General features: G+C 43.5%; 1 protein-coding gene across 5 annotated transcripts in view; it reads right to left on the bottom strand.

The window, feature by feature from the left end:
• Positions 1-1,604: 1,604 nt before the first annotated feature.
• Positions 1,605-14,684, bottom strand: part of LRRC1 (leucine rich repeat containing 1) — a 90,354-nt gene continuing 77,274 nt past the window's right edge. For 3 of the 5 annotated variants that reach the window (XM_023755559.1, XM_023755561.1, XM_023755560.1), the window contains 4 exons: positions 13,871-13,986; positions 5,737-5,909; positions 4,557-4,693; positions 1,605-3,088 (listed from right to left, as the gene is read on the bottom strand). In XM_023755559.1, the coding sequence (XP_023611327.1) occupies positions 2,930-3,088; positions 4,557-4,693; positions 5,737-5,909; positions 13,871-13,986 (585 nt within the window). In that variant the 3' untranslated portion in view covers positions 1,605-2,929. Of the gene's footprint in view, positions 3,089-4,556; positions 4,747-5,736; positions 5,910-13,870; positions 13,987-14,684 lie in introns of those variants that run through there. The other 2 variants (XM_023755563.1, XM_023755562.1) reach the window with 2 other exon arrangements.

Here is a 14,684-nt window from a genome sequence, read left to right as displayed (position 1 = left end):
GGTGCCAGCCACTTTACAAGGTTAGAACTGGCGGCTCAGAGCACCTTTCTGACAGAAGGAATCTTTCCCAGCCTCCGCCCCATCCATTAGGCGTCACACCTCGCAGGTGCGGCCGATTTCACAGGAGAGGGCAGGACTGCGCCCAGGCTGTGGGAGCGGCTCCACCCGCGCCCTCGCCTGCGCCTCCTCAGCTGGGACGTCTAACCAGGGAGCTTCCAGACAGATTGGGTTGCCCGGACCATTCCTCCAACTTCCCAGAGAAAGCAAAACATCCGGGGAAATACTAGTCCTAGTTTTCTTATCTGTCCCTCTGCTCATCATGTGACGTTCATTATTTTACCCTAAATTCTGACGATTTTATCCACTTAGGTGTAATTTCCTGGCTAAAATGCGGAAAAAAGGGGCTATGGAAAAAGTAGGTGAACAGGTCCTACTAATCTGTCCTGCTCTTACCTGTCGCTCCTACAAGACAAACAGGCAGTGGCCACACCCCTCCTCTTCCTGGTGGGAGAGGCAGACTGGGGGTGGCGCCTGACAGTGAGGTATCACATGCCCCTAGGAAAAGTTAGGGACCTGGCTCCAGCCCACAAGCAAAGGTATCCCTCCACATAATTAAGTTTTCCTTATAACAAGGAGAGAGGGCTCCTGGGAAGAGGCTGGCATGCTCTCCAAGGGTTTGACAGGTTGGTGCTGTTGCCATGGTGAAGCCGAAAGTCTGCTCCCAGCCCCCTGGAGGGAACGAGCACTGCAGTGTCACTGAGAATAAATGGCCCAAAGTAACTTTTCCCTCTCCAGGAGGGGGGGAAACTAAATCTCAAAAATGGAAAGCAAGACACAAAACAAAACAAAAACGCAGGTGAGTGTCAAGTACAGGAGACAGGCCCAAGGAAACAACCAGATACATAAGATTTCCTAGAAACATGTATGCACACCTCTCATCCACTAAGACCATCACAAACTGAGTAGTAAAGTGTGGGCTTTATAGGAAAAGAAACAAACAAACAAAACCACTAAGGAAGTTCTATCTGTTTTTCAGAGTCCAGACAGCTCTCCTTAAATAAAACCAATGTGCTTGTGTAGCAGCCCATGAGTTAGTGGCATCATCTTTATAAAACAAAACAGAGTAGGCCAAAATCTTAAAATAGAGAAAAGAAGATGGGTACCCAGATTAGGGAGCAAGGTATAAAACTGACAAGTCAGAAACCACTTAGGTGCCATGTACTTTCAACTCAATAAATACTTGTCAAATATACACATATATACAAACAACTTAAAAAGCAAAGTGAATTCAGCAAGATGTGCAGAAGTAAAAGAAGGTATCATATCTGGTCGATTGAAAGCAGGTTTCTAAGGCATCCGGTTGGCCAGATGCCACAACCCAGTCAGGAGCCTGAGCTGATGGCAGTGCTGGGCTTTGCCCCGGGGGGTGGGAGAAGGAGCAGTGAATGCGAGTCCCACGGCAGTGAACTCAAAACCGACCAGTGGGTTAGATATGTAATGGAAGGCAGCACATTGTCAAAAAACAAAAAACAAAACAAAAAACTCAGCCACCTGCTCTCATTTGAATATGCAAGATGATAATTAATTTTAAAAAGCTGTATGACTAATGTCCAGGGTGACTTTATTTCATGGAGAGAAAAAAACACCAACACGATTTTCCTAGACACCACACAGTGACTGGCACTTTTCATTCCTCTTTTATCACATCATACCAAAAAAAAAAAAAAAATCAAATCAGCGGAAACATACCAAAATATACCCCACACTCCTTAAATTAGCACAATTAAAATTAAAACATGAAGCAATATTTTGTTACACTGATTCAACCACTATTTACAAATTGCACTTATAAAGATAGCAACATTTCTAATACGGCATAGTAGGTTATTTTGCTTTATTGTGGTTTTATATCTCAATATAAAACTTTGAAAGTTTTCTTGAGTAAAATCATACTTTCTTTCGCAGTACATAATTTATTTACCCATGAATTTCAAAACCGGTTTTCTCTTTTTGTGCTTGCCTGTTCTATTTTATTTTACAAATGGCACATACCTTCCGAGTAGGAACAATCAGATACTCCACTCATTTATACGAGACTCATTTATAAAAAGTTAAAAGTATAAGGAATGAAATATTAGCAGCCTAATCCTTTGGTTTATCTTTTTAAAAAAATCATCCAATATAATCTACAAATCAGTGGTAACTTCTTTTTGGTTAAGAACAAATCCCCAGGTAGATCAGAATTAGAAGCCAACACTGCTGGGGGACGTACCGCGTCCCTGGCCCGCCGTTCTGCTCGGGCTGCTGTTGCGCACGACTGGTTTGACATGACACAGGACACAGTAAGGCACAGTGGATGGTACAAATAAAAGCAAATACTTCAGGACTGTGTGTGAGTTTTCCGCACAAATACTAAAATATGTACCGTTTTCAAGATAAAATAACAAAAAAGAAATACATATTTTTTGTTACGAAATACCTATACAAAATGTTTAAATTTACACCATCTGAGCTGCCAAAAGTGTTTTAAAAAGTATCGATTTTCCATCACACATAAAACCATCTCTCACCAATAGGTCCAAGAGAACTTGGGTTAAAGTGTCCCAGCACTTCGTGGAGGGAGGAGGATCAATGTTCCCTTCTTGCTCTCCCTTCCCCCAACATAAGACAAAAACAAAGGTCAGATGTTGACAGTAGTGTATTCTACTTGTACAAACAGCTGGAGTGTAGGGAAAGAAACAGTCACGCTGGGAGACCACGGGCTGACGGGCTAGAGTAAGGCACTTCCTTGGAGAGAGCAGCGTCCGAACGCGAGGTGGGGAGACGTGGGGAGCCCATGCGCGGGGTTCTGGTGAGGACCGAGGACTGCAGGAGGCTCCTCGAAAGACAGCAGGGGAAGACGCAGGAGGTAAAATCTGGAGGCGAAATTCTACACAGAAGTGGTCACTCGGTCAACGGCGTGATTGACCTCGTTTTTGTTGGAATCCAGTCCTTTAGCAGCATTCATGTCGTTCCGCAAATTCTCCACTGTCTTTTTCATGTTCTTTAGCTCCCCTGGGTGTGGCGTGGCCCGCCTCTGAAGTGTTCTCTGAAAACAGACAGTGGAGTGAGTGCTTAGGTTTTATCCGTTTCTCTTTCAGACACGCAGCTCCCGGCAGCCTCCAAAGCAGAGCCTGCCTCCTGCAGACCATGAGCCGGAGCTCTGAGCACTGACCCGGCTTCCCGGTGGTTAATGGGCGAGGACAGTGGTGCATGTAACTTAGCTAGCCAAGATAGAGGATTACTTTCGGAATAAAAGAAGACGTTTTAAAATAGGACATTACTGCGTAACAATAAAGTTCCATGAACTGTGAGAAAAAAGATAAAAGATTTATAAGATGTAATTGTGGGGTGTGAAGGAAAAAAAATGAAGGGGTAAAGAGTTCTGAATTAAAATCACTGTAATGTTCAGAGTGGCTGTGGCTGGAGGTAGTGAGTTGAAGAAAAAGGAGAGTAAAGAGAAGGCCGCCTGTCCTTATCCTGCTGTGCGCTGTGCATATGAACCACTAGGGAACCGTCACACGCGCCTCATAAAGACCACGGAGCTAGGAGTGAAGTGAAAGGAGAGGGGCAATACTTTAAAATTATATCATTTCACAGGCTACATGCTCTTCAGCTCATAAAAGGGCATTTACATCTTTTAAATGCAGGAGGAGCTAAGGAGGCTAATAACATGAGAGCGCTACAGAGGCAAGAAGTCCCTGGTGAGAGAATCGCCCTCAGGAAAGAGCCGCGCAGTGAGGTATTGTCATGCCTAAGTCCTGTTTTGCACAGACGCTGTAAGAGGAGAAAATCCCCTTTGGTGACAGCTGGAATAACAGAGACTAACATATAGTAATTTAAAAGCCACCCCTGGTTTGGGGGCTGCAAGTACTCCCGAGAAGCTCTGCTTATGAAAATCTCAATGAGTGAGGAGTTTAAGAGCCAAAGTCAACGTGTAGGAAGAGCTGTCGCTGACGGCGGAGGTGGCTGAGACACACTCAGGTGTGGATGAAAGTGAGGCTGAGAGGCACTTTCACATCTATTCCTGATTTCTGACTAAAAACTCCTTAAGGAATCCAACTAAGGCCACAGGTGAAGAGGGGGGGTGGGGGAGAGAGAGAGAATTCAGCACAACTGAACTTGAGCTGCGACACAGCAGGAAGTGTGAATGCAGCCAACATGATATCATAATACCTGGGAGTGTGGGAAGGGGCTTAATTCAGTGGGAACAACAAAAAAGAAAAATCAATTTTAAGAAAACAGTGGTGGTGGGAGGGGAAACTATCACAAATAAAGAAAAGAAGTACCATAAACTATTCAGACAAAAAGACCCAAACGTTCCACTGGCCTTACACTTGGTGAATCTGTACCTAGAAGTACCTAGTTTTGTCTTCTTAAAATCCTAAAATTCTAAAGGCAAAACAGAAAATACACTAGTTGAAAACACAAGAAATCCTTATTAGGTGCCATTATTAATCTTGGAAGGCTTTTAAATTTTGAACTTCTATTGAGGCCAAGAATCTCCATTTCCATACCATTTCATTGTCTTCTTCATCTTTTTCATCTTCCAAGAATCGGATTGCACTGATTCTGTGTACTGCCCGCTCGTTCCAGGCCTCGTCGGAGACGTCATTCACCAGGCTCTCCAGGGCCCCACAGCGAGGCAGGTTCTCTGTCACGACAAAGGCACATCAGCAGGGAGCTCGGGTCGGTGACTGGACACTGCTATGCAGTAATGTAAACAATTAAAAACAAAAAGAAAAGGCACTGGCCGTGTGGCTCAGCAGGTTCAGCGTCATCCTGTGCACCCAAGGACCTCGGGTTCGACTCCGGGTCAGGGCATGTACCAGGTGAGTTTGATCCCCAGTCTGGTGCACGTATGGGAGAAACTGATGGATGTGTCTCTCTCTCCCTCTCCCTCTGTCCCTCTCTAAATCAGTAAAATCATATCCTTGGGTGAGGATTAAAAAGAAAAAAAAAGAAAAAGCCTGGGACAGAGCTGCTGTCTCTTTTCAATGATGCAGAACACTAACTTCAAAAACATTCTCATGGGAGTGCTGTGGCTGCACGCGTCAAGGACCAGGACTAAATGGGGCCGCACATGTCGGGGACCAGGACTTGCCGCAGTAACACATTCTACCACGTTTTTCCCTTGGGGTCTTCAAAGCTCATCTAACATGGGGGGGGGGGCTGGCAAGTGGCTTTGGGCCCTTCCACTTAGGGGACTCCTGCCCTCCCAGGGTACTCCAGTTCTCCTCCATCAAAATCAGCGCTCAGCAAAGGATTTGTAACAGCACTATGATGTTAGTGTGAATACTTTTTGAAACTACACATATTTACAAAACAAAGGTACAGTGACTCGAAACAACTCACTGGCTTAAAAACAGCTTGCCAACTGAAGTCAATACTCATCCTCCAAACCCTCAGTTTGGATTTTAAGTGACTTTTAAGGAGTATCTGTATTTTCAACCTTGGCTATCATTCAAAACCAAGAGGGTGTTTAAGGAATTTCAGGCTTAAACAGGCGTGAGTGGTACTTTTTCTGTAAAGATGCAGGGGACCTTCCCGGAGGAGGCCCACAGGGACCTCACCTGGGCCAGCTCTAAGGGGCAGAATTGGACAAAAATACAGTCACATGTGAAAGTGAGAGATCTTATGGGGAGATATGAACTCCTACTATTCTGGTGGTCAAATGAACACAGTCCTTAAATTCACCTTGGCAAGTAGGTTCAGAAGGCAGCTGAGGAAGTAAGACACAGGTTAAAATCTTCTCTCCTGTGCTGAGGTCTGTGTCTGTCTGGAACGTGAGCAGAGGCTGGGACTGGTTATCAGATAACCACAAAGCCTTCAACTTCAAGGCCGTGAGAGACAAGGGCAGATGCGACAACCTAATATAAAACAAAAGAAGACATCAGGCCTCAAATGGTGTAATGCAATCAACTCCTGTCAATAAAAACAGCAAAGAATGAGAACACCTCCTGGGGCTGGGTTGATAGTAAGATACCCGATTACGCTTTGCAGGCAGACTGAGTAGTCTGTGCTTCCCTTTCTGCTATCTCCTATCTCAGTGATGGCGAACCTTTTGAGCTTGGCGTGTCAGCATTTTGAAAAACCCTAACTTAACTCTGGTGCTGTGTCACATATAGAAATTTTTGATATTTGCAACCATAGTAAAACAAAAATTTATATTTTTGATATTTATTTTATATATTTAAATGCCATTTAACAAAGAAAAATCAACCAAAAAAATGAGTTCGCGTGTCAGAGGTGTCATAGGTTCGCCATCACTGACCTATCTCATCAGCACCGCCAGGCCATAGGGCAAGAAATGAGGAGATTACGGGGCACATAATGCAGTCCTGCACTCAGAGGTCCCGACTTAAAGAGAAAACCAAAGCCAGTGTAACCGCGGAAGCTGAGTTCTCACACAGCATGGCGACACCTTGGCGCCGGGGCTGGCGGGAGCCTGTGGGATTACCTGTTTCCAGCAGCACCTGGCAAATAGGACGGGAGGAAGGAGATGCGTGGGGTGCTGAAGAAGTTAAGTTGCAGTTAAAATAAAGGCTAAAACATTTCTTTCATGGACTCCATTTGCTTTCTCTAGGGAGATTTTAAGTGTTCCATCCTAAACTTTTTATCTTTCAGTTTCTAGAAGCTCCCACTTCTCAGACGCCTACGTGATAATTAATATCCACATCAGATTGCTTCAGTTTCAAATGAGACCATGTATATATAAAGCAAAGCACTTTTAAAATTGTAATGTGACACCTAAAGATTAGTTTCATGTTTATATTTGCACAAATATTTCACAGCTTGGCTGCAAGCAGTTAGGTCTATTCAGTAAAGATCACCACAGAAACCATGGACTTGGTACCTCCAGAGGTTAGCACAGTGGTTCTCAACCAGGCGTGACTCTGCCCTCAGGGGCATCCGGCCACGTCTGTAGACATGTGGGATCTAGTGGGCAGAGGCTGGGGTTGTTGCTACACATCATACAATGCATAGGACAGCCCCCATAACAAAGAATTATCTGGCCTCAAATGCTAACAGTGCCGAGGGTGAAAACGCTGCTTAGTAAAAACTAATGCTTTATACAAGTTACTAATTCACTTTGCAAAACAACCAAACCCATGTTGCTACCAGAAATTCAAGGTTTAAAGAATCTAAGGATATATCTGATCACATATTTTCCCATTAAGTATGACTCCAAATATTAAATTATAGATCAGTCTTAGAAGTGACTGTTTAAGCTACTCACATTCTGTTAACTACTATATGAGGCAAATTTTCTTAGAAGAGACATCTAGCCCATTAATCCCATGAAGAATGATAGGACAGCATGTATTCCTGGGGTTCTTTCTTTGACAAAATTGTACACCTATCCCCGGTTAATATGAGGAAGACTGACCTGTAGATCTTACCAACAGATTAATACTGAGTTATTAGAAATACTCAGGCAATGCTTGTCTTACTGTGTTTTGCTTTATTGCACTTTACAGATGTTGTGTGTTTTACAAATTCTAGGCAAGACCCTCCACCAGCTAAAAGATTACACTCACTTCATTGCAGAATGAAGTGAGAGGGTCTGGAACTGAACCCACAATTATCTCTGAGGTCCGCCTGTATACCAGTCTGAACTGACAGACTTGTGGGAAATAAACTAGAACTTTTTGCAGAGATATGAAGAGAAGGTATACTCTGATAATATAAAACTAATAAGGAAAATGTTAAAATGGGAAAATGTTAAAATGGTCAAGCTACTTTAACAAATGAAATAAAAAAGTATCAAAGAGTGCACAGAGAATATTAACAAATGCATGATCAACAAATTTTTCAGGAGAACAATTAATATGTTTTGCAAAGATTTCCGATGTAAGAGCTGTGGAGAGGAGACAGTATTTTCCTAACGTGAGTCCATGAAGATAGATGCCTCCCACGCACGTGGACTGGGTGGAAAGCACGGCGCAATTGTATCTATGTGGGACTGAGGTTCTGAAATCAATGCATCCATGAGAACTGCATATGTTAAGTTCCCTTGAAAAGTCTCTATGTATCACACATTGCAATATTTCACTAATGAGCGACACACTAGGTGAGAAATATGGATTTCTAAATCCCAAATCTACCCACTGCAGTGAAATCCACGCTCAGACCATGAGAAAGAGGGCAGGGGACAGCAGATTCCCAGCTCCACGCCTCCTGTTCTGAGGCATTGCTTCTTAGAGGGGAACGGAAAGGGGAATCGCTCAGGCTTATACCAGTTATTTCTCCCTCTGCCCAAAGGATGTCATGTACTCGAAGGCAAGGAAGTTAAAGACAGAAGACATGTATTCGCCAGGCACTGTGACAGTGATTTTTTAAAAGAGCCTAATATACGATGAAAGCTTAAAGTACATTAAACTTTTCCATTTTATTGAACAAAAGGATCATTTATTTGAAAGTCTGTTCCTATTTCTGTTTTAAAAGGACATAAGCTAATAATATCCTCCAGAATGTTTAAAGTTTCAAGTCTTGTGCAAGAAATCTATAGTCAGCATCTCTACCTTTCTTAATCACGAGAACATGAAGAAGAAGAAAAAAATCAAGATTTGAAAGCCAGCACAAAACACAGGTAACTCAAACACGGTCATCGTACCTTCTCAGACTAACACTGGCTCCCTAGCAAATGCTGAAGCACAGGTATACAGTAGGTGAAAGGCCAGGCAGAGCATCAGTAATAAACACAGCTTCTACAGATGACAAAACCACATGGTAAAAGCTAAAACAGGTCACTGGACTCTACAACACATCTCATAATCACATTCAGCAAGCCAAGTGAGATGAATTTGTTGTCTGAAATGCCAGTTTTTCTACAAAGAATCAAAGTGCCAGCTTGAACATGCCCGTTGCCCACACAACACACGAGTCTGTTCATAGTGTCTTGCGGACAGAGGTGCTCCTGTGATGTCAGAGAGAAAAGAAGGCCCTGTGTCCTGCCCGTCTGCACACATACTGGGCGGGGCTGACCCTCTCACTGACTCTCTGTGGCCTGGGGGGAAAGAGACACATAGGCCTCTGTTTCTCTTGGGTGAACCATCCCAGACACAAGTGGAAAATAGATAAATAGATATTATATATCCCGGCTTTCCAGACGAGTTAATAATACATTTTTGGTTTATTCTGGAAGCTTCTGTACGCTGCAGAATCAACACAAGAAACCATAGCTCCACTGTACACTGTTCTATTTAGGACCACATCCCCCCACCCCAAAATAAAAGGCCAATACTTACTCCTGACATCAATGGTACAAGGGTGAAAGCAAATGAATAAATAAACCACGAGTCTCTCATTTCCAGTACGTCCATGACCAACCCAACCTGGAGAAACCTTCCCCACCTCAACTTCTACAGCAATTGCTTGTCAAATGTATTTAAGAACTAAACATTAAACAGTCTACTGATTAATGTAATATTAAGTTCCACGGTGGTTGCACACTTCTTACAATTAAATATTTCATCTGTTTTTACCTCCTACTAGAACTTTTAGTTTTAAGCAAAGTTTTCAAAAATGTTTAAAGATATACAAAGAGAATATAATCAATGAAAAGAAATTAAACAATATCAAAATATCTAAAGTGAAAGCCCCTGTAACCCTAAGCCTCCACCCTTCCTCTAGGGGAACTACTATTAATATTTTGATGTACCACAATAGGTATGTCTTCTTAAAAACATGAACAAAATGATAATGCTCTGTATACTTGCTCTACTAATCAGTATCTGGGTCTCCTGTGTCTCTATGGAGAAATATCTCATTCTTAGAACTGCTTAGTATTTTATAACATAGCTATACTGTTGTATTGTGTTTTGTCTTTTAATACTTTTATTTTTCCCAGCTTTATTGAGATATAACTGACATATAACATTGTGTAAGTTTAAGGTGTATAACATGATGATTTGATACATTTAAAAATTGTGAAATGATTACCACAGAAGACTTAATTAACACCGCCATTACCTCACATAATTACCACTGTGTGTGTGTTAAAAACACTTAAGATCTATTCTCTTAGCAATTTTCAAGTATATAATACAATAATACAATAGTGTTACCTACAGTCACCATGCTACACATTAGATCCCCAGAACTTACTCATCTTATAACTGGAAGTGAATACCCTTTGACCAACATCTCCCATTTCTCCCACCACCCTCTCCCCTCAGTCCCTGGCAACCACATTCCACTCTTTATTTCAATGAAGTCAACTTTTTTAGATTCCACATGTGAGATCATACAATATTTGCCTTCCTTCATCTGACTTATTTCATGCCCCCAAGGTCCATCCATGTTGTCATAATGGCAGAATTTCCTTCTTTCTCATAGCTGAATAATATTTCAATACACACACACACACACACACACACACACACACACACACTAGAGGCCCAGTGCACGAAATTCGTGCACAGGGGGAGGTCCCTCAGTCCGCCTGCACCCTCTCCAATCCAGGACCCCTCAGGGGATGCCCTGCGGGATCAGGCCTAAACCGGCAGACATCCCTCTCACAATCCAGGACTGCTGGTTCCTAACCGCTCGCCTGCCTGCCTGCCTCTAACCACCTCTGCCTGTCGACCTGATCACCCCTAACCATCTCTGCCTGCTGGCCTGATAACCCCGTAAATGCTCTCCTGTCAGCCTAATTGCCCCTAACTGCCCTCCCCTGCCAGCCTGATCGCCCCTAAATGCCCTCCCCTGCCGGCCCGATCACCCCTAACTGCCCTCCCCTGCCGGCCTGATCGCCCCTAACCGCCTCTGCCTGCCAGCCTGATCGCCCCCTAACTACTCCCCTGCCGGCCTGATTGCCCCCTAACTGCTCCCCTGCCGGCCTGATCACTCCTAACCACCTCTGCCTGCTGGCCTGATTGCCCCCTAACTGCTCCCCCCACTGGCCTGATGGCCCTTAACCACCTCTGCCTTGGCCCCTGCCACTGTGGCTTTGTCTGGAAGGACGTCCAGAAGATGTCCGGTCTAATTAGCATATTACCCTTTTATTAGTATAGATCTTCTATTGATAGATTCTTAGCCATATCTTGGCTATTATAAATAACACTGCAATGAACATGGGGGTCCAGACATCTCTTTGATATCCTGTGTTCATTTCCTTTGAATACATACCCAGAAGTGGGATTGCTGAATCTTTTTTTTTTTTAAATATATTTTGTGATTTTTAACAGAGAGGAAGGGAGAGGCATAGAGAGTTAGAAACATCGATGAGAGAGAAACATTGACCAGCTGCCTCCTGCACACCCCCCACTGGGGATGTGCCCGCAACCAAGGTACATGCCCTTGACTGGAATTGAACCCGGGACCCTTCAGTCCGCAGGCCGACGCTCTATCCACTGAGCCAAACCGGTCAGGGCGGACTGCTGAATCTTACGGTCGTTCTAATTTTAAGTTCTCCAGGAACCTCCATACTGCTTTTTCTACAGTGGCTGTACCAGTTTACATTCCCACCAACTGTGCACAAGGTTTCCCTTTTCTCCACATCCTTGTTATTTCTTATCTTTTTCATAATAGCCATGCTAACAGTTGTGAGGTGATATATTTTAATATATGTTTAAATTAATATTTTAATTTTTTATTTAAATTCAAAGGTATAAACTGTTTCCCCATTAACAGTCATTGTTAGTATTTGGAACTACTAACACTGCAGAGAAGATCCTCAAATACCCAATTTTGTGTGTTTGGTGGATAATCCTCTGGGAGGGGGTCTAATAAATGTATATCCTGTGTCCATGAGTAGCTGATGGTACAAGACACCTCCTCTGTTATTGTACCAGAAGGTTTGATGTTTACTTTCCAAGTGCCATTTTATAGTTATCCTTGCTGTGACTTACTGTATCCAATTTATCAAAGAAACTTTTTGGAAACTAAGATGTAGTCTCTGTGCTATTTGCTATTTTTATATGCTTGATTGCAGAGGCAGAAACTTCTCTCACATTTGGTATGATTTCCCATGGTGTGACATTTCTCCAGGCCAAAGAGCTGACGTGGTAGTCCTTTTTATTATTAGTTTCTATACTGATACTTTAAAATGAGTAGTAATTAAATATTTTAATAGGCTTAAAATTTGGTTATTAATCTATATATACCTGGACTAAATGACACACTTAAGTGACTCAGATGACAGCTACGTAACTCAACTTTTTAACTGGCTTTTCTCCACCCCAGCCCAAGCATAATAAAAACTGAACTTTCCCTTCTTCCAAGAACTGGAGAATGGAGCCATCACTCATGTGAAAAGCAGTTTTTAGACACCAGAGCCATCTTTCCACCCAAGAATTAGTGAGGCAAATCCACGCTCACCAGCATGGCAAGAACCAGGGGAGGGTGGGACTCACTGAGCTGCTACTGCTGGAGGCGAGAAGTGGGGACACCACCCTTCTCAAGCTGTAAATTGCATGCCAGGCTAAGTCCCACAGAAATGCCACATTCAGATCAAACTAATCCCGAGTTTTCAGTCACCAGTTAGTGGTCTTAAGAATCTCTCAGGATGTCCTGAAAGAATGCACTCTGACAGGGTGAGCACTCCGGGAGGCCATGCCTCGCCCCAGGTTCCTGTGGAGCGCGGGTTACTTAGCACGCCGTCTGCAATCCATCAGCAATGAATGATGGTGCTGAGCCTGACCTAAGTGACCATTAGCTCAATCCCCCAGACTCAATCTCCCAGACGGTGTGGACCATCTGTCCCCCCTGGTTCAGCACTCCCTCTCCTATCTAACTCTAATGCTCAAAAGCATTTTTCAATTCCTCTTGGCAGGCAGTGAAGCCTGTGATACAAAGCATTTTAAAGTGGCCTGTTATTCATGCTGCAAAACTAACATGTGTAACACTTTCCCAGGCACCTACCATGTGCCAGGTACTGTGAAGGGACAAAAGATATAGTGACACATAAACGATGACACCCGCCTTCAGGTAACATTAAGTTAGGAAGGTTCCACAGGTGCAAACAGGCACGGTCAGTGCTGCGTTAGCAGTAAATAAAGATGCAGATTCAGGGAGAGGAATGCTTTCTGGAGAAAATGAAAGCATCAGTGATGAAGAATAAAAGTAGGGAAATAGAGAAGAGGGTCCCAGCCAGACAGAACAGCCTGTGTAGACTCAGGGGGAAGAAAGTGCATATGACGTTCGAGGTGATGAAATTAGTTCAGATTGGCTAAAACAAATCAATATTCTACAAGGAGAAAAGAAGATACATTCCAGAACTGGTGAGCAGTCTAACCTGACCTCCTACCGGGCACCTGAGAAATGCTGCTGCTGTGATCTTGGGGATGCCAGCCTGGTGGCTCTTCCTTTTTAACTTATGACTCACTTGGTGATTCTGACATTAGTTGTGGATCCTCTTCGCCAAAAAAGTGTCCCTGAATGCAATCATGTTTACAACTTGGGCGAGTTCAGCGTCACTGGCAGAGCATCTCAAGACCCCTGATTCAAACCTAGTTCAAACTCATGCAGGCTCAGAGGAAGCTGAGGCCCACACTGACTTACAGAAGCTGAGGTGAAACCTGTGTCTCCCAGTTCCCGGCACTGCTCCGTCCCTTACATCACTGCCCGCTGCTCTGGGAAGCATGTGTACAGAGGGTCCGCGTACACTGGGAAGTACTCACGCTCAGGTATCTCTGACCTTCTCTACTCCACGCAGCTCAGTCACTCCAGGACCTAGACTGAAAACTTCCTGGGCCTGGGTCGTTCGACTAATCAGTATATATTCCATCAGGTGGAGCAAGGCAAGATGGCAAAGACGCACGGCCAAGGCGAGGGTGGGTGAACACCTGTTTCTTTCTCTCAAGCAGCGCAAACAGAACATGCTCACCTGTTCCCTGCCACATCCAGGACGTGAAGCTCTGTGGCCTGTGACACCTCAGCAGGGATCCGGGTCAGTCTGTTGTCCCGCATGCAGAACACAGTGAGGCTGCAGCACCCACCGATCTGCAACAGGAAAGAAAACACAACTTGTTTCCAGACTGATTTTTTTGGGGGGGAAATGGTGGTGGGCCTGTTTATCAAATGGCATGAAAAGGATGCATAAAGTTATACCACATGATTTGAAGTCTCTAATGACCAACTATGCTTAATTTAAATCATACAAAATAGAATAGTCCAATGTGTTCATAAAAATCTCTGCATAACACTAGACACACATGTTCTAAATTAAAACAAGAAAATAAACAATATAGTCCAAAAATTTCATTCTGGAAAGGAGTCATTTTCTATTGCTATCTAATACAACCACATCTTTTAAATACATTCACCAAGCACACAGGTCCAGACAAGTATTTTGTGGTCATATGGAAATACCAGAATTCTAGGTTTCAAAAGTTAGGCCAATCACACACACACACACACCCCTTTGAAGATCTGTCCATCCCATTAACTTCAGTGCTCTCAGCTTTTCAGTTTATTTAAAACAGTGGGAGGTCATCCGATAGATGAAGCAGTACATTAATTCCCACCATACAACTTTTAATAGCTTTCATTCACAACTTAGTTTGGTAACTTCATTTTCCTTTGACCAATGGAATTCAGTAATATTTTTAGCCAATAGCGAATTTGGTAAATACACACATTAATCTCCTCAGCTACAACCTGCTGATAAAAGCATAAGCCAATATCTACATCCACACCAA

This window comes from Myotis lucifugus, unplaced genomic scaffold, assembly GCF_000147115.1.
Source record: "Myotis lucifugus unplaced genomic scaffold, Myoluc2.0 scaffold_80, whole genome shotgun sequence".
Classification (NCBI taxonomy): Eukaryota; Metazoa; Chordata; class Mammalia; order Chiroptera; family Vespertilionidae; genus Myotis; species Myotis lucifugus.
The sequence above is the reverse complement of the archived record's forward strand: the minus strand, read 5'-3'. Positions and strand labels throughout refer to the sequence as shown.